This window comes from Canis lupus, chromosome 19 (genome assembly GCF_003254725.2).
Source record: "Canis lupus dingo isolate Sandy chromosome 19, ASM325472v2, whole genome shotgun sequence".
NCBI classification, from domain to species: Eukaryota; Metazoa; Chordata; class Mammalia; order Carnivora; family Canidae; genus Canis; species Canis lupus.
This window is the reverse complement of record NC_064261.1, coordinates 3,568,033-3,592,409: the sequence shown is the minus strand read 5'-3', so window position 1 is coordinate 3,592,409 and position 24,377 is coordinate 3,568,033. Positions and strand designations below refer to the sequence as shown.

The 24,377-nt window shown below is 36.5% G+C and overlaps 1 protein-coding gene and 1 long non-coding RNA gene across 4 annotated transcripts in view; one reads left to right on the top strand and one right to left on the bottom strand.

The window, feature by feature from the left end:
* Positions 1 to 14,569, top strand: part of NAA15 (N-alpha-acetyltransferase 15, NatA auxiliary subunit) — an 83,342-nt gene extending 68,773 nt beyond the window's left edge. For 2 of the 3 annotated variants that reach the window (XM_025462279.3, XM_049097204.1), the window contains 4 exons: positions 2,150 to 2,248; positions 8,151 to 8,297; positions 9,608 to 9,705; positions 11,644 to 14,569. In XM_025462279.3, the coding sequence (XP_025318064.1) occupies positions 2,150 to 2,248; positions 8,151 to 8,297; positions 9,608 to 9,705; positions 11,644 to 11,844 (545 nt within the window). In that variant the 3' untranslated portion in view covers positions 11,845 to 14,569. The remainder of the gene's footprint in view (positions 1 to 2,149; positions 2,249 to 8,150; positions 8,298 to 9,607; positions 9,706 to 11,643) is intronic. The other variant, XM_025462280.3, reaches the window with a different exon arrangement.
* Positions 14,473 to 24,377, bottom strand: part of LOC112669295 (uncharacterized) — a 33,859-nt gene continuing 23,954 nt past the window's right edge. The window contains exons 2-3 of the long non-coding RNA XR_003142154.3: positions 14,929 to 15,042; positions 14,473 to 14,806 (exon numbers count right to left, since the gene is read on the bottom strand). This is a non-coding gene — a long non-coding RNA (uncharacterized LOC112669295). The remainder of the gene's footprint in view (positions 14,807 to 14,928; positions 15,043 to 24,377) is intronic.

Here is a 24,377-nt window from a genome sequence, read left to right as displayed (position 1 = left end):
CGATTGAATGAAGTGGTACCTCTATAGAATATCCATTAAAAAATCATGTTTATCCAGGGACGCCAGGGTGGCTCAGTGGTTGAGGGTCTGCCTGCAGGCTCAGGTCATGATCCTGGGGTCCTGGGGTCGAGTCCCACATCAGGCTCCCTGCATGGAACCTGCTTCTCTCTCTGCCTGTGTCTCTGCCTCTCTTTCTGTGTCTCTTAGGAATAAATAAATAAAACTTTAAAGAATCATGTTTATCCAAAGTAATTAATAATAATGTTGGGGGAAAGTTGGTATATAGCATTGCTTGAAAAAAGGACATGAAACCATAGTTTGATTTTAATTTTTATTAAGATACTTACATGGGTATATAAGATAGGAAAAGGTCCAAGGGGAAATAGATAAAAAAATAACAGATGGGCTCTTGATGGATTTGAGTGATTACAGTGTTTTCTGTGACATTTCTGTTTTCCAAAAATGATTGTGTTATGATTTGGAAAATAAGTTTAATAATAACCCAGTAATTTAGAAACCTACCTACTTTCCTTTTCTTTTCTTTCTCTCTCTTTCTTTCTTTCTTTTTTTACTTTTCTTTCTTTCTTTCATGGTTGAGGTTCCACTTTATTTTTTTTTTATTAAAGATTTTATTTATTTATTCATGAGAGACCGAGAGAGGCAGAGACAACAGGCAGAGGGAGAAGCACAGTCCTCGCAGGGAGCCCGATGTGGGCCTCGATCTGGGAACTCTGGGATCACCTTCTGAGCCCAAGGCAAACACTCAACTGCTGAGTCAGCCAGGTGTTCCAGAAACTTTTCTTTTCTTTTCTTTTCTTTTTAGAAACTTTTCTTTTAAAGAACAGTTAAGGGATGCCTGGGTGGCTCAGTGGTTGAGCGTCTGCCTTTGGCTCAGGCCGTGATTCCAGGGTCCTGGGATTGAATCCCACATTGGGCTCCCTGTGAGGAGCCTGCTTCTCCTTCTGTGTATGTCTCTGCCTCTCTCTCTGTGTGTCTCTCATGAATAAAAAAAATCTTTTAAAAAAAAGAAAAAAGAACAACAGTTAATACAGCTCCCCTTCCCTTTCTCTTTCTTTCTTTCCTTTTTTTTTCTTTTTTCTCTTTTCTTTTCTTTTTTTTCTTTTTCTTTTTCTTTCTCTCTCTTCTTTCTTTCATATGCAAGCAATGTGGGAGTAGGGGGACAGTGGGAAAGAGAGAATCTCAAGCAGGTTCCATGCCCAGCACAGAGCACGATGCAGGGCTTGATCTCACAACCCTGAGATGATGATCTAAGCTGAAATCAAGAGTCAGACAATTAACCGACTGAGTCACCCAGGCATCCCCATACAGTAGATATTCTTAAAATGGAATCCTGATATATAAAAAAGCTGTTCTGTTTAAAGTAGAGAAGGGCAATCTAAATTGCTTTCAATTGGCTTCTTGATTGTGTTCTATTTGGAATTCACTGTAGTAGTGTGAAGTGGGTAGTAACAAAGTATGGCAGTATTTTCAGCTTTCTGAGTTTTGGAAAAAGATTAAAGGAAAAAGAAATCAGAGGAGTCTGGAGCTTTGAATTTTGTTATTTGGAGAATGCTACCAAATTAGGGAAGTCTTAACAAAGAGGTGTTTATAGATGGGACTTGAAAGTACAGTGAGTACTCAGGTGAAATTTCCATTCAGTGGGTGGAAATATTACTGAGGCTTGGGAAACATGGGGGTACAGTTGTGGGGATGGTATAGAAAGATATTAGAAATCACTGAAAACAATCTTGGTGAACACTGACCTTTCAAGGAGGAAGAGGATCCATGAATTGATTAGGAAAAGACGGTCAAGTAGGAGGGAAGCTATTTTCACATGTCACAAAACCCAAGAAAGAAGCTAGTTTCAAGTATAAACAAGGAAGTTTTATAAGTAGTGTGGGAAATCCCTTTATTTTGGTTAAAGGAGGTTAAGAAATAAAATGGCTTCAAATTTTGTTTATATGGCATTAGTTCAAATACTGTTGAATGCTATATAAATTTTTTGTACTTCATAATTGCTTCACTCATGTTGCAGTTCAGATGTGATTGACTCTAAATTAGTTTCTCTATTTGTAAGGTCTTAGTTCTCCAAAGGAGGCAGCTTATTTTATCAAATGATCAAAATATATCTTACTTTTTCTTTTTATAGAAAAGTTTCTTTTGATGCTACAATCAGTAAAGAGGGCATTTGCTATTGATTCTAGTCATCCCTGGCTTCATGAGTGTATGATTCGACTCTTTAGTACTGGTATGTTTTGTTTTACATTACTTAAGTATTTGATTACAGAAGTTGATAGTGACTGTATAAGTGATCTATATAAGTTTGTCATAAACTCAATCGTTTTAAAACTGTTTTGTATTAAATTAGCTAAGGGGAAAAGCAAGGTTCGTTTCTTTGTGATGAAGTTCTTTATTTTAAGGCTAGAAATTTTGATATAGAATTGTTTAGTTCAAATACTTGAGAATCACCTTTCTTTCTGTTCCTAAAAAGTTACATGTAAGTTGAAATTTCAAATCATACTTATTATGTAAAGCTTTTTAGTAAATTGTTCCAAAATGGAAAAATCTTTGAAATTGACTAGCTAAAATTTTTGTTACTAAATATATGTTTAAAGATATAAAAGCTATGCCATTGTTCCTTTAAGGCAATTACTGTACTTTTCAAATATTTTCATAGTAAGATCCATTATCATTACTTTTAATGTGAAGTAGAACTACAGAATTTTAAGAGTCTAAAAGGTGGAATTTCATGCTAATTATTTTTCATTTTATAGTTGAGAAATCTGGGACCTTAAAAGATTAAATGACTTATTCAAGGTAACACAGATAATTAGTAATGAAGCAGGAATGAGAGCTCAGATCTGAATATTGTTCTTTATTTCTACTACAAGAACTTTAAATTTAGAGTAAAGTACTCCTGTAGTGAAGTGGTAGTAGTGTTTTGAGTTTTAAGTTGATTGGAGAGGGAAAATTGAATCCTTAATAGAACAATCTGCAAATACTGTTAAATTACCTATTGTATTGCTAAATACCCATCCACATATGAATCCATACATATCTAAATAATGAGATTAAAACAGGCATCCAAATCAGTCTTTTGAAAAATGCTAAATTATTCTGATTAAGAACATTGTTTTGACTTCTAAGAAAAAGTAAAATCTTATGTATATTTATGCTTGGTCAAAAAAAAATGATTCTTGTTAAAGACACTGAATCATAGAGATGTTTTTCAGTTTCTTAAATTCTGGAAGTAATAAATAGCATAACCACCCATAAAGCATAAAGAATTGCTTTATGTAGAGAAAATTTAAAAAATTTTCTTTCAGTCTCTTACTGTATTAAAATTTTTTTTTTTTAATCATAAGTCACAGGGGATCCCTGGGTGGCTCAGCGATTTAGCGCCTGCCTTTGGCCCAGGGTGCGATCCTGGAGTCCCGGGATCAAGTCCCACATCGGGCTCCTGGCATGGAGCCTGCTTCTCCCTCCTCCTGTGTCTTTGCCTCTCTCTCTCTCTCTCTCTCTCTCTGGCTATCATAAATAAATAAATAAATCTAAAAAAAAAAAAAAACATGAGTCAGAAAATGAAGGCCAGAGGTAATGGTTTTAAATCCATTCTTGGGGGGATCCCTGGGTGGCTCGGCGGTTTAGCGCCTACCTTTGGCCTGGGGCGTCATCCTGTAGTCCTGGGATCTAGTCCCATGTCGGGCTCCCTGCATGGAATCTGCTTCTCCCTCTGCCTGTGTCTCTGCCTCTGTGTGTGTGTGTGTGTATCTCATGAATAAATAAATAAAATCTTTAAAAAAATCCAGTCTTAGTTAGGATGGAGTGCATTTAATCTATTTTTAAAATTAATACACACACTTTATTTTGTATAATCAACTCTTTCCTAAAAGGCAGTAAAATAATAAATATAATTATGGATTTAGAGATTTCACTTTGAAATAGAAATTAAAAGTGGCTTATCTAAATATATTTGCTTACAGTAATTGTGGATTAATGAACATAGGACTGTTTTCTTGGAACAGTTGTTTCAGGAATTAAAATGCTCATGGACTTCAGAAGAACAAATGCTACGTGATCCTGATGTAAAAGTAGAATTATTTAGTGTCCCCATAAGCTATGCCATTGTTCCACGTGTTTAACTGACAGCATCCTCAGGAAGAGAGTTACAAAGTAATTCTTATTTTGACTAAATTTAGGCAGTTAAAGCAGTGATAATTTGGAGTGATAAAGATGCACTCTTTTTAAAAAGCCTTCAAGAAGTTGAGTAGACAGCTTATTACCTTTGTTAAGAACAGGTGTGTACTGTATAAAAATATTTGTGAAACTATAGAGACATAGACTAGGAGCATCTTTGATTATACCCCACAGGATTAATTTTATTTTTTATTTTACTTTATTTTAAGATTTTATTTATTTATTCATGAGAGACACAGAGAGAAGCAGAGACATAGGCAGAGAGAGAAGCAGGCTCCATGCAGGGAGCCCAATGTGGGACTCGATCCCAGGACTCCAGAATCATACCCTGAGCTGAAGGCAGGTGCCCAACTGCTGAGCCACCCAGGTGTCCCAGGATTCCTTTAATATATTAGTTAAGTATGGGGGAAAAAGATGTTTCAGTGCCTATTTTATTGTAGAAACTTCTCTAAGTAAATACTCATTTTAGCTGGTTACAAGTAACCTCCAAATGAGAATGTTGTTATGCTACCAGTGTAATTAGTATTACTATATATAGATCAGCTTCTCCTCTTTTTAATTATGAGGATGATTTGGTATGTACCCTTTTCAAGTTTTTCACTTTTTTTTTTTTTTTTTTTTAAGTTTTAGGACTTAGAGCAATTTAAACTACATTTCTCCTCAGTGCTAAGTAAAGGGTAGGAGCTTAGGTATTCAGTTGTTTTATTATTCCCTTACATGCTTTTAAAAATCACTGTTTGGTCACGTTGTTCTACAATAAATTTTATGTCTTTTCCTCTCTCATTTGTACAAACTCATTTATCTGCAGGTTCTTTTTCTTTTGTATTTATGCATTTCTCTCCTAAAAACTGCATTAATACTCTCATCTACCTATTTTGCCATTTTGAGTGGTAATCACTTAATACATTGTGCTGTAACCCAGTAGTGAGTAGTCTTTATCTCACACAAAATATGAGCATTTTCTACCCAAATTATGACTTTTATTTTTTTCCAAATTATGACTTTTAAATTTAAAAAAATATTTATTTATTTATTTATTTATTTATTTATTTATTTATTTATTTATTTATTTATAATGAGAGACACACACACACAGAGGCAGAGACAGGCAGAGGGAGAAGCAGGCTTCATGCAGAGAGCCCAACACGGGACTCGATCGGGGGATTCCAAGATCACGCCCTTGGCTGAAGACAGATGCTTAACCGCTGAGCCGCCCAGGCGTCCCTCTACCCAAATTATTTAAAAAATGCCAGCTAAAAAAATAAAAAATAAAAAATAAAATAAATAAATAAAAATAAAAAATGCCAGCTACTCTAGGAACTCAGGGTAACTCTTTTGATTAAAAATCAGCCCCCTTTTCAATGTTGCTTTTGACCGTTGATGATTACCAAATTAATTCAATCTCCTTAAAAGCTAATAGCATTAACCAAACATTTCATTCATTCATTCATTCATTCATTCATTCATTTATTTATTTATTTTTTAATGAGAGACAGAGTCAGAGACATAGGCAGAGGGAGAAGCAGGCTCCTTGATGGGGAGCCCAATGTGGGACTTGATCCTGGACCCAGGATCATGCCCTGAGCTGAAGGCAGATGCTCAACTAACTGCTGAGCCACCCAGGCGTCCCCCAAACATTATTTTTAATTTTAAGATATCAAAAGACTCAAATCAAAAAGCCTCATAAAAAAGATTTTTTTTCCCTTCCCTCAATCAAGTATTACTTTTCCTTGATTCACAAGACTTAATTATTGTATCAGAAGATAGCAAAGAAGATAATTAGTCTGGTATATTTTATTTTCTGAGACCTCAATAAGTTTTTGCTAGTTTTAATCACTTTCAAAGGATTTTTATTTTTTTTATTTTATTTTTTTTCAAAGGATTTTTAGATTGATTCCTCCTCTTACCCCCTACCCACTAGTCTTAAGCAATAAAAGCCTATCTAACAAATCTGTGACATTTGAGGTTGCTTCTTTCCTTAAAGATATAGGTAAAATTGCATTATGTAGAATTCCATACAGCATTCTAAGTTTACTGCCGTAGATTTTTTTTTTTTTTTTCTTCCTGGAAATTCCAGGTCCAATCTACATAATGTAGGGAAGTAGAGTCAGCCTCAAACATTTTGTGACTTAGTGAGGAGATGTTTTTGGAAATAGCTATTAATGGAAGTTGGGATATTTATATTTTCTCTTTATACATCCCAAGTATGTGTGTGTCTATGTTATATATGTATGTTTTTAATTCTGTGGGCTTTTTTTTTTAAAGCAGTTTTGATTTTTCTGGGAAGATTGTTTTAATCTAAGGAGGGTAATAGAAAACATGAAAAGCTTAGCTTCCACCTATAAGCAACTATAATGTGACTATGCAGTTATTTTCCCACCTGCATATAGTGTCTAAAAAGCACTTCATACAAACCAACAAGGCCCATGGAAATAACATTTTATGGAAAACCTGTGATTTTTTGACATAATATTCATTGTAATTGGCTGTAATCTATTTTACCAACTTTTCTGTAAGTTCTCTGTGCTCCTGCTTCCCCTGAAAAACAAATACTGATAAATTGCCAAAACCAAGTTGAAAGTACAGCCATAATGGAGGTTAAGCTAAATTCTTTAATAACTCATTGAATTGAAAAAAAAAAAAACTCATTTAATTGAACCACCAAATTCTATAGACTGATAGAAGAAATGTTATTTAACCAACAAAGGGCGTATCAATCAATTATTCAGGTATTAATTATGTATAGAATGTTTCATACAGATGTTTACTACTCAAGAGTTCAGTGTTTTTTAAACTTAAGGTAGTGATCCATTAGTGAGATAATGAAGGCAGTTTAGTGAGTCATCACTACCATTTGAAAATCTAAAGCAGAAATAGAATAGAGTAGAAAATATTTGGATGTGTAGCACAAAATTAGGGTTAGTGTTCTGTGCAAGTTTTGCTTCACATAATAAATTATGTATATAGGATACATATTCATCAGTATGTTTGAAAGCGACCACCGTAGTTGCTAACCATAAGGAAAATATGTTTTCAATCTATGACAAAAATAAGAACTACAATTTATTGAATTATATATTTAGCTATTATATAATTAGCTCTTTCATATATAAGTTTTCCTTACTGTTAACCTTTTAGGTTAGGGATCTTCTCAATTTTACAGATGAGGAAGTAAGTTCAGAGAGGTTCTGACTTGTCCAAGCCTAGATCCATACCCAGGTCTCTCTGGCTCAAAGCTTCAGACTCTGTCTCTATACCAAAGTAATAATGAAAAGAAGCATACTAATATTCAGTCACTGAGGTTGCGGGGGTCAGCCTTTCCGTCTCAAAATCCCATTGCCTGGGAATGTGATACTAGTGTGTATTCATTAAAGGAAAATACTACAGTGGTCCTTTGGAGTTTATTATATAGTGATAACTCAGTTTGCATAGCCCCTGCGAATATAGGTCAATGAAGTCAATATTGTTTTCTTTTAAAATTGATAAATTTTGTAATACCTTACTTGGGTACAGAAGCCAGAGAAGGTAAGGAAAATTCTTTTGTCTTCAGCACTGCATATGCTGTGACATTTTTTATCAGGTAGGTGTCATCTAAGCCCCTGTTTTACAGACTTGATTTAAAGTTGAAGGGGGCAGTTCCCAGGACCTTAGGAAGCTACAGAACTATATGTTTCATTATGTATCTTGCTTTCTGGTTTTTTTTTTTTTTCTGGAAAGGAATCATTTATCAGTGAAATGCCTTTGAATGCCATTAGAAAATGATTGTTCTGCTGACACACATTCTTTACCTTTATATACTAAGCTCTTTAAGTGTTGAATTATAAGTAGGTTCATCTAGTATTTACATATAATTGCTTTGTTTCACTGGACTCCTTAAGTAGATTATTTTTTAACTTCTGCAAACAATATCAGAGTATCTAACTGCTAATTAAGTTTCTTTTTAATTTGTTCAGCAGTGTGTGAAAGTAAAGATTTACCTGATACAGTTAGAACAGTATTAAAACAAGAAATGAATCGTCTTTTTGGAGCAACGAATCCAAAGAATTTTAATGAAACTTTTCTGAAAAGGAATTCTGATTCATTGCCACACAGATTATCAGGTAATCACTTTTTCTTTTTATCTTAGCCTTCTAAAACAATTTCAGTTTTTACCTTAATGGATCAGTGAGAGATTACACATTTTTCACATGGAAGAGGCATTGTGATTATCTCATGTTTCAGTCTTAGGAAAACAGGCAGCTTAAATATACTTCCTATAAATGTTTCAATTTTTTAGACAAAATTATTACTCAAAATTAAGGTCAGTAGTTTCTCCTGGTTCAGTACAGGCTTTACAACAAAGCAGGTATACTGCATTTAGCTATATAATGAAGGAGGGAGGAGGTTTCTTTTTTTTTTCTTTTCTTTATCCCTTCAACATGCTCTTAAAATTCACTTAGATATGACCATCATCTTCTATTTCTCATACTTACATAAGATTTCTCATGCTTTGGACTATATAATGCAAAACACCTGAAACTGTTTCATAGGCAGGCATCTGTGGTAGCAGTCCAAAGTCAACTTGATGGGACCATTTGGGTAGTGTTTTTTTTTAGTAGGATGCTTTTAGAATACCTGGCTAAGAAGCCCAGCAGCTTTTGTATGCCTTGGTAGAATTCTGATTTCAGCTTTTTGGTCATACCACCAGGGTTCGGTATCTACAACCATACCCCCCCCATCCCTACACATAGCCCCAAATTATGTTCATTTTATTTCAGAGATTTTATTTATTTATTCATGAGAGACACAGAGAGAGAGGCAGAGACATAGGCAGAGGGAGAAGCATGTGGGACTTGATCGTACCCTGAGCTAAATGCAGACAATTGCTCAACCACTGAGCCACCCAGGTGTACCGCTATGGTTAACTTTAGAAAGAAGACAACTATCCAAGGTCCCAGAACACAAAGACAACTATTACTAGAATATTTGTATTTCTTCATAGTTTTTTTTTTTTTTTTTTTTTTTTTTTACCTTAATTCTAGTTAGGCTATTTTTGGTCTGTCATCTCAGGATTTTCTTTTTTTTAAGATTTTATTTATTTGAGAGAGAGAGAGGGCACAAGCAGGGGGAACAACAGAAGAAGAGGAAGAAGCAGGCTCCCTACTGAGCAAGAAGCCCAACATGGAGGGCTCAATCCAGGACCCCAGGATCATGACCTGGGTCGAAGACAGACACTTAACCAACTGAGCCACCCAGACACACCAAGGATTTTTTTTTTTTTTTTAAACAATGCTTCAAATGGCTATTCCCATTTTTCTAATTAAGTACCACACTCTATGTGCACATGTATGTTCCATCTTATGTTTGAATGGATAGAAGAACAGATGCTGGTTTTACTTTGAAATAAATTGTCTTTTTTATTTTCATTTAGCTGCCAAAATGGTATATTATTTAGATCCTTCTAGTCAGAAGCGAGCTATAGAGTTGGCAACAACACTTGATGAATCCCTCACTAACAGAAACCTCCAGGTAAAGAGTTTTTGATAATCACCCTCTTTTTTTTTTTTTTTTCATAATCTCTATTAAGGAGTACCTGACTACTTTGTTTCTCTTCACAAAGAGAATAATTTTCACTAAATAATTGTTTTTTTGTTATTTATGCATACTATTTCCAAACTGTTATGAGTCCACATCAGAACCTAACCTTACCTTACCTTAAGTTTATTTAGGACTGTGTGTACACACACATACATAGCAGGCTATTTGCCATTCAAGAACTAGTTCCACATCTGTTACTTAAAATATTTTTTTTCTAGAAATATATTTTAGTAAAATAATATATATATTCCATAGTTAATTTTAAATTTCACTTCATTCATATCTGTGCATTTTTAAAAGATAATTATTTTAGCGAGAGTGAGAGGGCATGTGTGCGTGCATGCACAAGTGGCAGAGGGAGAGTCCCAAGCAGACTCCTCACGGCTTGCTGCTCCATCTCCCCACCCTGAGATCGTGAACAGAGCTGAAATCAGGACTGAGCCACCAAGGTGCCCCCATATCAGTGCATTTCTGAGCAAGCAGTGGTTTCAGTGAGGAATTTTTTTTTTTTTGAGGATTTATTTATGTACTGTGAGTGTGTGCATGTGCATATGCAGGATGGGTGGAGAGGGGCAGAGGGAGAAGAGAATCTTAAGCAGACTTGTGCTGAGTTGCTCATAGAGCATTTTATCACCATTCTGAGATCACTTCCTCAGCTGAAACCAGGAGTTAATTGCTTAACTATGTACCACCCAGGTTCCCCCTCTGAAGATTCTGACATATTGAACATGTATGTACTAGGAATCAAATTAGAGCACTCATTTTGTAACTTGTAACATGAGATTAAATAGAGTAAAAGAAAAATAGGTGTCTTGCAATATAGGTATTCTAGTTTAGACTAAAAACAAAGGGCATAGCGCTATTTCCTGTAATAATTGGCCATATAAAAAAAGCATCTGATATATTCCTTTAGTAGCAAATGAAGGAAATATCTTCAAGAAACATTGGACTTGTTGATTGTCAATTAATACATCATTTAGATTAAAACATTTCTAGACTGGCAAAATTTGTTGAGTACTATATACTGCAACTGTATAATATTTTCCAAGTGAGAAGATGAAGGAAGAAAACATGAGAAATGCAAGTCAAAATGAATCACTGTAAAATATAAAAAGATCCACAAAGGGGTTTGGTTGAAACAGTTAATCAATTTGCACTAACAGATTTTTTTCTTGCATATAAGGAGACCTCCTTTTCCACTTAGTAGACAAAAACCTTCAATTTGAATACAAGGATGAAAAGCAATGTTTGATATTGCCAACTGTCTCTAAGCTCTAAAAAAGAAAACTATAAAAGATTTAAGTAACTGACACTACCTTGGAGATTTTGACATTTATACCCAGGGCCAGCCTGGGCTGAGGCAGGGTTGCTGCCTGGGGTCAAGCACTTGCTGAGAGTGAATGTGTCTTTACTTTTTTTTAAGATTTTATTTATTTATTCATGAGAGACACACAGAGAGAGAGGCAGAGACCCAGGCAGAGGGAGAAACAGGCTCCATGCAGGGAGCCCGACATGGGACTCAATCCCGGGTCTCCAGGATCACACCCTGGGCTGCAGGCGGCACTAAACCGCTGCGCCACCAGGGCTGCCCTGAATGTGTCTTTAAATGTAGCACCCTACACACCTTGTTTGCCCAACATTTGTCCTGGCCCTGTTTATATTATAACTCATCCTTTTGTATTAACCCTGCAAATCCGAAGAAAGTAATTCTTGTGGAATGTATATGTGGAAGTAAAATGCTTTTGTGTATCTTAGATAGGTACCTATGCCTTTTGTTTAGAAAATCTGTGGATAATGAAATGTCTAATGAATTCATAGTAAAAACTTCTTTTTGGACAAGTTATAACATGACCTTTTCTCTTTCTTTAGACATGTATGGAGGTATTAGAAGCCTTGTGTGATGGTAGCCTAGGAGACTGTAAAGAAGCTGCTGAAGTTTATAGAGCAAATTGTCATAAGCTTTTCCCTTATGCTTTGGCTTTCATGCCTCCTGGATATGAAGAGGATATGAAGATCACAGTTAATGGAGATAGTTCTGCAGAAACTGAAGAACTGGCCAATGAAATTTGAACATCATTAAACAAGCAAATGGAATGACTTTGGACCATATCTAGTGTATAATATTTTTGTCACGCACCTGCTGCATTGCTCTAACTTACACAGAATGAGAAGAGTAAATGTTCTTGCCTTCAAATAGTGTTTTACGTTTTTTATCCTGCTGAAAAAGTATATATAAAATATCTAACATATTACAGGATATAGGTTCAGTTTCTTAAAAAATTAAAAGCTGCTAAAATTGAGGGATTAAAAAAAGATACCTTATTCTATTCCTACCTACCCACCCATGTTTTTTAACTAATTTATATAAAATCTGGAGGCTGTTACAGCTAACAAAGCAGGTGTGTGGCAGAAATATTACTTTAAAATTTGTCTTGTGAGATTTTACTATATCTCAGACAGCATAAACGCTGTTTTAGCACTGGATTCTTTCACTGAGCACAAAGAGTTGTTGGGGCTTTAGCATCTGACTGATTTTGTTACGGGGTTGATTCTGACCATAGGAAGTATGCAATGTGAATCACTATTTACAGAGAAACCTACAACAGATGCTTGATGTTGTAGAGCTGGGACATATAGATACCAAGCAGAATTATAAGAAACCTAGAGGGTGTTCAATACGCTTGTTGTGTTTCCAAAATTCACTGTACATGATCAGTTTGGTGTTCTTGTACCACAGTTTTTAACTGAAGGAACCAGTTGGAACAATCTCAATTTTAACTAAAACTTGAAGAACTAAAATAGCAATGCAAACCTTTCAGCATTGTTTTGGCCAAACTTGTTAAAACTGTAATGCAAGAACCAAATGCACTGTGATGTGGCACCAACTAATTAGCACGCATGAATTTTTTCACCCAAGAGTGAAAAAAAGAAAATCTACCATGGCTTGAAGTTAAAGAGCAGAACTCCTGACTACCATTCTATGACTGATCAAGAGACTAATAGTTAAAAACCTCAGCAGGCCTTGTTCACGTTATGCAGAAAAAAAAGTGCTGCAGTTTAGATACCTCTGGAATTTTTCCACAGTGTCACAGGTTTGTAATACTTGAAGCCCTACATTTCTAAGAATATATTTCTTGCTCAGTTGTTTCAGGCAAGCCCAAGACTTTGTAATTTTTAAAGGGCCCAAGGTTTTTTTTTCAATAACAGACCAGCTTCTTTTTCCTGCAGTTACAGATGTAATTTCCTTTTTGTTGTCAAACATAAGGTACCAAATATGATGCAATAAATTGTTTTGAAAAACAGTTGTGTGAATATTTCAACTAATCTGTGTTGGGCTTCTGTGAAAATACACAGGTGGAAACAGAGGTGCAAGCCAGAGGCAATGTAATGTGCTATAAACTAGTTCAGATGGGAGCATTGAGAATGGGCTGAGTGCCGATGTCAGGGGAACTCCATAATGCAGGTGAAGGTGTCCTGCTCCTCCTGCATTAAGATTTCATTGAGGGCTAGGATGGTGGCAGGTACTATGAATGTAGTTCCTAACTCATAATTTTTAAGGAAAACTGAAAACTGCAATTTTGATGGAGATAATATGAGCCTTAAAATGTTAAACCTAGCTACTGAGAACTGGCCTCATGCTCAGTATTCTCATTGCATTTGCAAGATCTGAGTAAATTAAGTAAATTAGTCAATTGTATATATAATTGACCTTTTGTGGTACTTTTAGTTTATAGGAAATACATTCTAAAGGGAATTTTCAGGAGACCTTATCCTTCTACTGATTGATCAGTTGTGCTAAACTCAACTTTTCATAGTACGTGACCTGCATTCTGCGTCCCAGTCTAACGATTTAGTGATGTAAAGAGAAGTACAAACTGAACTCCAGTGCTTTGTCATGTTTTCTTAACTGGCCCTGTCTCAGGAACATCTTAACAGATGGCAAAAAAAAACAAACAAAAAAACTTTTTCAACTTCTCCTATGAGTGGCAACTGAAGTTCTCATTGTTGGGAAAGAACACTAGTGCTACCTCTGCCACTGCTGAGGTGTTGGGAGGAGGCACCAGCCATATAATAGGGGGAGTGTGTGTGAATTATGTTCAAACTCTACTGTATATTGAAATGAAATTCATATATTTGTCTTGATGTTCAAATGATGTAGATTGTCTTAGAATGAAAATTCATAAATATTCAGAACTCTTGATGCGGATGCCACCCGTGAGGAGATAAATTCCTAACGTGTATATTGTACTCTGACCCAATTTTACTGGAACTATTGAATAAATATTTTATTTTCTTTCAGGTTTACTTGATAGTGGATACATTGTCTGGTGTCAGAGGACCTTGAATGGGTTCATTTTATGTCCAGACAGCACCCCTAAAACATTGTACTGTACTGTCTTGCTCTGAGTAGTATCAACTGGATCATCTCACATTTGCCTCATTCACTCTATTAATTCCAAATGATACTGTGGGGGAAAACAGGGTTAGAAAAACAAGTGGGGGGGGGGGGGGGAAATGCAGTGATGTTGTATTCTAAACAAGTGCCTTATGTTTATTGCTGAGAACTGGTGTTATCAACCCTTTTCAGAAGAAAGGGTCCCTTGACCTGTATTAACATAGGAAAGTAAAGTTATTTTTGTTTTTCTTTATATTTACTACTCTTGTCATTTCTCATTTAAAAATTAAAATCTGACTAGGTTAGTTTACTCAGCTTTAATTAGATAGTTGAGTCATGCATTTTCAACATTTTTCTGTATTTATTATGCACAAAAATAAAGCGTGATCTATAATAGCATGGCTAAAAGTAGTCCCAATATTAGTGAACAGCTTTTCTGTGGGTTTTATCAGGACCTTGTTTTCCAGTGATGTTTGTACCCCATGGTGTGTTGCTGTTAGAGCTACGAAATGAAAGCTGTGATTGTAAGAAGAGGCCAGAAGAGTGTGGTTTAGTTTCAGGTAGGTGGTGATAAATTCAGGGAAGTCTCTCTCCTGCACAATTTTTTAGGAATATTCCAGTTGCCATGTGTAGCATCTGTTTGGGAAAAGGTAAAAAGTGAAGTATTAAATTTTCTTATAAGATACCTGTATACTTGTCTGAGTAATTACTAGCCTTAAATTTTTAAATAATTCTTGAGAGTTCAAAGAAAGACTGACCTGTCAGATGGTAGGCAGTCTCCTGTTCTAGCTCCTGCTCCACTTTAAGTTACAGGCAAGGTTTCTTGATTCCATTCAGCTACTATCTAAACTTTGTTGAATCCACTGCCAAACCTAAATTAAAACAAAGTCACATGAAATGGCTGTATTGCCCCATAGGGAGCCGAAATCTTAAGTTGTGTTCCGATTTTGATGACTAGAAATATCACTACTTGTAGCAATAAAACATTTTTGGAAAAGATCATTGTTCTTTATTGAATTGCACTTTCACCTTTTAGTATGCAATCTACAGGGTGGATATTAAGTTTTGATAGTATGCAGGAGGTTTTGGAGAAAATGCTCATTTCAGTGAAGCAGAAGAGTATTGGTTACATACTGTATGTTGTACAGCTTAATTAACACTGCTACCTCCATCAAGACCTACTCTTTAAAAAAAAAAAAAAAAAGACCTACCCCTTTTACAATACAAAGATGGGCAGGATAGGGAGCAGTGTGTGGTAGAAAGTGGGTCTTCAGGGTTTCCAGCCTCAGTTAATCCAGTTGCCTTTGAACCTTTTTTTTTTTTTTTTTTTAATTTATGATAGTCACACACAGAGAGAGACAGAGGGAGAAGCAGGCTCTATGCACCGGGAGCCCGACGTGGGATTCGATCCCAGGTCTCCAGGATCGCACCCTGGGCCAAAGGCAGGCGCCAAACCGCTGCGCCACCCAGGGGTCCCTCCAGTTGCCTTTGAAATGACACCATCTTCTGATAGTAACCAGAAGAAAAAAATGGTACTGTTTAAGTTAGAACTTTTATAAATTGCCAATGGTACACAAGCTTGCAATCTTAATGTTTGAATGCTTTCTATTGAGTTCTAGGTGCCAAAAACAATATAGACTTTATTTCAAGGTGGCTTGTAGCAAAAGTAAAGTTGATACATGGCAATCTAAGGAAGACTGTAATGGAGTTCTTAACCTTTTTTTATATTAGGCCTTGTGCCTATTTTAACCTCTGTATTCACACAAGTGGTACAATTTTTAATTGAAAAAGTGATCTTGAATGTGATGAAAATTTTCTGGTGATACATAAAGATTCTGGTGTTGCTAAATCAACTTGGTCTCAATAAGTACAAAGTATCTCATTTAGAAACAGAAGAGCAAAGAGATTTGGGGAATAGGATTTGGGCCCCATGGCTTGCTTTCAGCTGATAATTACATTTGCTTTCTATATCTAGTTACTTGTGCATTGTCTTAACAAGAAGCCTTTATCCACACCTTTCTGTTATCTTTCTAGTCTACTGTAGTTTCGTAACGAGCTCTTATGAATCTGCCACTCGTTTACTTTTATCTGCAAGTGTATCAGGTCCATTGCCTAGTGCTTGATGTTTCATCACAGTTGAGATAGGTGCTGGGTTTTCTAAAGTGTTGTTCCAAAACACTGGTGTTTCTTCATTACTTATGAATACTTAAATTAGCTCCACTTTTTTTTTTTTTTAACATTTTATTTATTCATAGAGATGCAGGGAGAGAAAGAGAGGCAGAGACACAGGCAGAGGGAGAAGCAGTCTCCACGCAGAGAGCCTGACGTGGGACTCGATCCTGGGTCTCCAGGATCACGCCCTGGGCTGCAGGCGGCACTAAACCGCTGCGCCACCGGGGCTGCCCTAGCTCCACTTTTCATCTTTCAAACTATTTTCAAGTAGTTAGACTGCTGATTGATATCTTTAAAAATGAAAAAGGAACCATTTAAAGAAGTAAATAACATCTCCCAAATGCTTAAGTTTGAACTATGGAATACAAAATACTAATTCTTCCCTTCATTAACTTAATAAAAAATTATGCATTAATAACAGTAATAGAAGTATTGAGAACATGTACTCAGCATTGTTTACTGTTAGCATAGTTTGCTTAGATCTGATTTAGAGTATTATTGTTCATCTTTTGACTCTTTGTTGGTCTTGAAGAATTTCCTCAAAGTACCACAGGTCCATTATATTTTACTTATGTTGAATACATTTCTCACATCTAATTTTTGTTTTTTCCCTATAGTTTGTCAATGGAATGATTGTGACTGGCGTTGTAGGAAGCAGATGACTGGAGGACCATCCTCTAACTTTTTCAGTTTCCTGTTCATTGTCGCATAAGTTGGCAGTGAATCTACTCATCATTCATGTCTTTAGCAACCAGCCACCCAGGTAACATCACATCTAGTGGAATACCACAGAGACTGTCATTCTCTGTCATTCATTAGTTGCTTTTCATCTTTCAGTTTGAGGGGATGGGTAGCACACACACCAACCACCTCCCTAGAAAGCTCTGTTTTTTCTAGCCTATTATCTCTACTTTAAGTGATTACAAGCAAGGAGACACCAGGGTAGAGTCTGCAGTGGTTATTTCTAGACACATGACCTACAGCTAGTGTTCATCACAACCAGCAGCTGTGGTCCACAGTTGGTCTTTGCTTAGGATAGGCAACTGAATCCTTTCAAGTCATAAACTTAACACTGTTTGTTTATTAGAATTCCAGGGGACCTGTTTAAGAAACAAAAAACCCTCAATGCCTGGGCCTACCTACTGAGAGAATGATTTGGAGTCAGGCCTGGGCATGGGTCATTATCTCCGCTCCCCTCAATCCCCAGTGATTTTAAGGTGCATCCAAAGTTGAGGCCCACTGTCCTTGATGAATTTTAAAAATGCTTTATAGTATTGAGTTTTTTCCTTAGATTAAAAGAAGCAGATAACTGTAAGTACAAAAAGATTAACTTTCCCCTATCTTACATTAAGGGGAAGAACTTATGTTTGAACTTTGAAAGTCCATGCCTTTCTCTACGTAAGTTCTGCTGCTACTATACTACATGAGATGCTGGTATTCAAAGGGTAAAAAAAAATCACTTCATAGTTTTGTTGGATGTCATAGTAACTTGTCTCCATTAAAGCAACTTTTAAAATAAAATTGCCATGGATATGGGCAGCCCGGGTGGCTCAGTGATTTAGTGCTGCCTTCAGCCCGGGGTGTGATCCTGGGTCCTGGGATCGAGTCCCACGTTGGGCTCCCTGCATGGAGCCTGCTTCTCCCTCTGCCTGTGTCTCTGCCCCTCTCTGTGTGTGTGTCTGAACAAATAAATGAATAAATAAAATCTTTTTTAAAAATTGCCATGGATAGATAGATGCTTGAGTTTTTGAGTGGATGAGTACCAAAGCAAAGCATGGAGTCCGACTTTTAAAAGAATGAGTGCTGCAAATCCATACATACCTAACCCTCAATCAAATACATGTTTTTTCTCCCTAAAGGACTACATTTTACATAAATGGATTATTGTTACAAATCTCAGATGTGAAAGGAGCCATGATTCTTGGACAGACAGCATTCAAAGCTAAATGTTGGCCTCTTCATGTATAACCTGGAAAGGAGATTTACATAATACACAATCTTATATCAAACTAAAACCTGCGTTGTGAGATCTGTTGAAATAACATTCTGGGTTGGTATCCCAAATCTATCCAATCTAGTGTTTTTCTTTAATAGGAATTGTTTTATAGACAATCCTCAATTCTGTCTAGCTTGTTCTTGGCTGGTTGAAGGATTTAATAAATGAGTCTGGTTTTGATACTGCTCTTTGCCATTTTTGAGTTCATAGAGTTGGATGATCTTCCCTCACTTTTGCAAACTTGGAAAGTCTAAATTGCCTTATCTCTTCACATAGAAGTCTATCTAGCCTTATATGTTAGTTACTTTTATCTGAACCTTGTGATTAAATGCCAACTTTGTGGCTTGGTACAATAGTGTGATGTACTTGATGCATAAGCTTTTAGATCAGATAGAATTAGGTTTAACGCCTGGCTCAGGTGCCTTAGGCAAGATAATTTCTAGTTCATAGTTGTTGGAAGGATTAAGTAATGTATATACTGTATAGAAAGTGATTACCACAAGGCCCGGCACATAGTAAGCATTCATTATAAATACAAATATTTGCAAAAAAGATTTTCTTTTCTTTTTTGTTTTGGTTTTTAAGGATTTTTATTTATTTATTTGAGAGAGAAGACGAGGTTGCTGGGTGGGTGGGTGCGAAGAGCAGAGGGAGAGGCAGACTCTTCGCCGAGCAGGGAGCCCGCCTTGGGACTCTATCCCAGGACTCCAGGATCTTGACTTGAGCTGAATTCAGGTGAACCAACTGAGCCACCCAGGTACCCCTGTTCTTTCTATTTGTAAGTATTTGACTTGGTTATCCTTATTTGTTGACTGCGGTACATTGGGCCAGCATATTCAGGAAATAGTTTATAATTTTCTAGATATTAATAGCTCAATTTTTAATTTTTTCCCTAGTATTTTACTTTACACTTGTGAGAACTTTACATTGTTTTGCTTTTTCTCACATCAGAGAAAACAACCTGTAATACCTCCATCCTCCATGATCATTTTGACATTCATGGAAACTTTACTCATGTTAGCAAACGACAGATTGCTTGATGCTACAGTTTAAAGTTACTTAGAAGATGTGGAATTAGGCCAGTCCTAATACCCTCCCTTTTATCCATCCAGTAATTAATGAGTACCTACTGCACCCCAGGGACTGTTGTTTCATATTAGGAATAGATGACATAGTCCTTGCTTCCACATTTTTTACAGGCTAGTAAACGAGACAGACAAATCAAGAAATGAGTGCAGCAGTAATTTATAAATGCCTAGAGATGGTATTCATTTATTTTTGGATAAACTAGGAAATGCTAAACAGAATGTTCACTAGAGCTTGGAGAGATAAGAGACCAGTGTCCTAGACAGTATGTATGTAAAGGCACAGGTACATGAAATATGTATTCAGGGACTATGTAAAGTACTGAGAAGAGGATCTAGGAAATGAGGCTGGGGCTCAGATTAAAGTTGTTAGATGACTTACTAAGACTGGGTTTGGTTATGTGTAGACAGGATAGCTATGAAGAAGTAGAGAAAGGTGAGAGAATTTTGCTAGCAATGTGATTGTGAGGGTGGGGAGCAAGATTGGAGGCACTGAAACTAATCACAAGACTCAAGTTGAGCTAATGAAGAGCTACCACTGAGCTCTTCCTGTGTGCCAGGCAATGTAGTGAGCACTTTCCATTTGATAGTTTATTTAATCCTTGAAGAGTCCATACAACGTAGATATCGTTTCCATTTAACAGAAAACTTGAGGATCATAATTTGCTCATGGTGGCACAGTTTATAAGTGATAAAAATCTGCATTTAACCCCAGGTGGGTTTATCTCCAAAGTGCTTGCTTCTGATCGATATAACCTCTGGGAAAAAGTGGTGAGGACAAACACAGTAAGTATAGGGAGGAGAGCAAGATACTAGAGATGTTAAGAAGGTAGGACCTAGATTAGCTGACTTGTTGGAGGGGAGAGGATAGTGCATGGAGAAGTAAAAGTTAATGACATCCAGGTTTGGGCGTGAAATACTTTGACGACAGTATCATTAAACAGAGTTGGGAGAAGAAATTGGGAAAAGCAGAGTCTTTTCAGAATGAATTTTAGGTGTTTATAGGACATGTAAATCCCATAAGATTAGGCCACTGGGCATATGGGTCTGAAATTTAGGAGAGAGGTGACTTGTAGATTTTGAAGAATTAGTTGTGAGTAGTATAGCCTGGATAAGACTGCTCAAAAGCGAATAAACAAAGATGACTTGCACTTGCCAAGGGAAGTGGCTAGGGGAAGAGAAGCTAGCAAAAGAGACCAAGAAATAATAGTTAAAAAGTTAGACAATTATAATGTTGGTGAGTCAGAAAGGTTTTTTTTTTTTTTTTTAAGTTTTTCAATGATTAGGAACAACAGGGTCAAAATCAAAGTATTATAATTCTTGTCAGTTGAGCTGGTAACATTTTAGAAGTCTGAATATCAAATATTGGCAAGGATGTTGAAAAACAACATAGGAACTCTCAGGTACCGTCTTTGGGAGTATTAATTGGTATGAGGGTAATTTGGCAATATTCATTTACTAAAATTAAACGTGCATACCCCTATGAACCAGCAATTCCACTAGGATACACACACACACACACACACACACACATATATATATAAATACCCTGTAAACATCCTACCTATTTGCCAGAGGGACATGCAAGAATGTTCGTCACAGCATTGTTTATAATAATGAAATTTGGAAATAAAGTCTCTGTGACATAAGAATGGATAAGGTGTGCTATATTCATTTAATGGAATGCTGTACAATTAAAATGAATAAGCCAGCATTAAGTGGATCAAGAATTACTTTCCAAAACTGTGGTGATTAAAAAAAAAAACAAGTTAAATGACGTATTTCATGTATTAATGTAAATCCTGTGTGGTTTATGGATATATTCATTTAAAGTAAAGGTTTACAGGGGTGCCTGGCCAGCTCATTCAGTGGAGCATGCAACTCTTGATCTTGGGGCTGTGAGTTCGAGCCTCACATTGGGTGTAGGGATTCCTTAAAAATCTAAAAATGGCGTTTTTCTGATTTACCAAGAATGAAAAAATGAAGGGAAGATCACCAGGATATGTGACATAATTTTTCAGGTGGAAAAGTGGATCCAATAATATCTAAAATATTAATTACCCTTTGTGATTACTCCTATGTAGCTATTATCCCTTCTTTAGAGATGAAGATTCATGTCTCAGAGATGTTAAGTGACATGCTAAAGGGCACCCAGCTAGTAGTAGTGCAAGTGCTGACTTAGGAGTTCAGGTTACAGACTTGTAGATGTTAGAGCAGGAACTTAAACCCAGGTTTTTTGTTTCAAGGCAAACTAGACTATGTATGGTGTGTTCCTGGATCCTACTGTTCTACCCAGAGAGCTATTAATGAAGTTAAAAGCCTTATGCTATTTAGAACTCCCTTAGAAGAAAGAATTGTTGGAATGAAATATGAGTATTTCTAAACTATGCATTTTATACAGTATTTGTTTATCCCTTTTGATATACATATGACATCATGCTGACAGTGCTTTATGTTTCAAACTTACTTTTTTTTTTTTTTCATAAGCCCCTGTTGTGCTGGCTTTTGGATTTCCTTTTGCAGTGAGGAAGTGTACCTTTAAGATGGTGAAGATACATGTTTGAGATCATTTACCAATTCCAGGAATTAGAACTGCCATCCCTGTATCCCTCAAGTGAAATACAGTGTCCTGAAAAAGAAACCACTCCAGTGGATAAGATGCCATTAGTAAAGTGGCAAAAAGCTGTATGGTATAGATGGACTGATTATCAGAGATTGCGAGGCTTTCTTGTCTTTGTATCTGGATCATGTTAACCCTTCAAATCTCTGTTTTATCATTTTCTTTTTTTTTTTTAAGATTTTATTTTTTTAATTTTTATTTATTTATGATAGTCACACACACACAGAGAGAGAGAGAGGCAGAGACACAGGCAGAGGGAGAAGCAGGCTCCATGCACCGGGAGCCCGACGTGGGATTCGATCCCGGGTCTCCAGGATCGCGCCCTGGGCCAAAGGCAGGCGCTAAACCGCTGCGCCACCCAGGGATCCCTCTGTTTTATCATTTTCTAGGAGATTTCAACATTCATGTGGATGCTCTGTCAAATACCTAAGTATCACAGTTCCAAGGCCATTTCAACTCATTCTCTTGACCATCTTCTCTACTTCGTTATACAGTCGTTCGGAGTGATTTCAATACCCTTCCTCTCCCATCCATATTACCCCCAATAATCCTGATCCAGAATCTCACCCCAGAGCTCTATTCCTATAATACTGCCTTTTCTTCCAGTTGATTCTTGACCCCACTTCCTTCCATATCTGGCCTTGATCTTTTAATTGGTTACATGACCCAATCTCTCACCAGTGCTTTCAGTACCGTGCCATATTTTCCTTTCCTGGTATCTCTCTGGTGTTTCTAGAACAGTGCTATATTCTGCGTGGCATCAATGACCTGCCATCAATTTCCTGCATCCTTGTCTTTCTCCTCTATCTGTCATCCGACTCACAATTCTGGATCAGTCTCATCATAGGCCTGGCCCTATAAGCCTTTCAGCTAAGATACTGGGAACAATCATAAAGCTATACTTTCATGATTTCCAAACTCAGTTTGGTAGTTAACACCACCATTGATAGATAGCTTTGTCTATAGTCAGTGGTATATTTCAAACTGTCTCCATTCTCTTTAAGCCCCCTTTTTAATTCCCTCCTACCTCACAAAATAATTGAGGCCATATAGCAAGAAGCCTCAACTTCAGAGCAATAAAGTTATTTATTTATTTTTATTTTTTTAATAAAGTTATTTATAACCATTCCCTTACTCCCTTAGTTTCTGAGAAACGATATTTTTTTCAAGGCCCACCTTTTCTGTCTCCTTTGGGCCCTGGTTTCATAAATTTTCCCTCTTTCTACAAGTTCCTTTTCATTCAAATTACAATCATGCTCAGATCTCTCAAATATCATGACCCCTCTTTTTACCCGTTCTTTCCATCTGGTTTCTGCCCTCCATCTCCTTTCCATCTTACCTCCAAAGAATTCTGGAAGAGTAACATTCTCTTGAAGTCTACGTCCTCAACTCCCATTTGTTCAGCTTGTTCCTTGGATCCAATTCCCACTACTCTGTGGAAACTAATTTTACTAAGGATGAAGGACTTCCTAATAGCAAAATCTAACATTAGAATTTGTGTTTATAATCGTTTCCAGTGATGGTAATGTTTTCCCTGATTTTACTCGAGGACTCGCTCTTTGACCTAAAGTATAATATTATAGTGTGGGTGTAAGGTAAGTACAGATACACCCTATTTTATTGGTTTCTAATTATAATGCTTTAGCAAGAAAGCTTGGCAATTCCCATTCCTTTCCAAAGCCCAAAGTACTTTTCACGCTGTGAAGCATCCCTAGCCATTTTAAGCCACAGTGATGCTCCTTTCCTGGGAATTCAGCTATGGTCCTACAACTCACGTGGGAACATCTGATGTTTGTGACAGCTCAAATTTGTATTTTTTTTAATATTTATTTATTCATGACAGACAGAGAGGCAAAGACACAGACAGAGGGAGAAGCAGGCTCCATGCAGGGAGCCCGATGTGGGACTCAATCCCAGATCTTCAGGATCACGCCCCGGGCCCAAGGCGGTGCCAAACCGCTGGGCCACTGGGGCTGCTCTCAAATTTGTATTTCTTGACTTATGTGGCATTTTTATTTATAGAGATCTTTGCTACTTAACTGGGTTGACAACTGACACCATGTATTTTACCTTCTTATATCCTTTACTTCCCTGAACATAAAGCCTTCAAAGGAAATGCTCACTGAATGTTTATTAAATGAATGAGTTTTAGCTATCCTGGAAATGTATTATGTATTATTATCATATACGCCCTTAATTTGATTACACAGGGTGGAAAATCATCACAATCAGCCTATGAGTTACCAAAAAACTGTGTTTCCATATGACTTGACATTGTTATGATTTTTTATTTTATTTTATTTTTTAAATATTTTATTTATTTATTCATGAGAG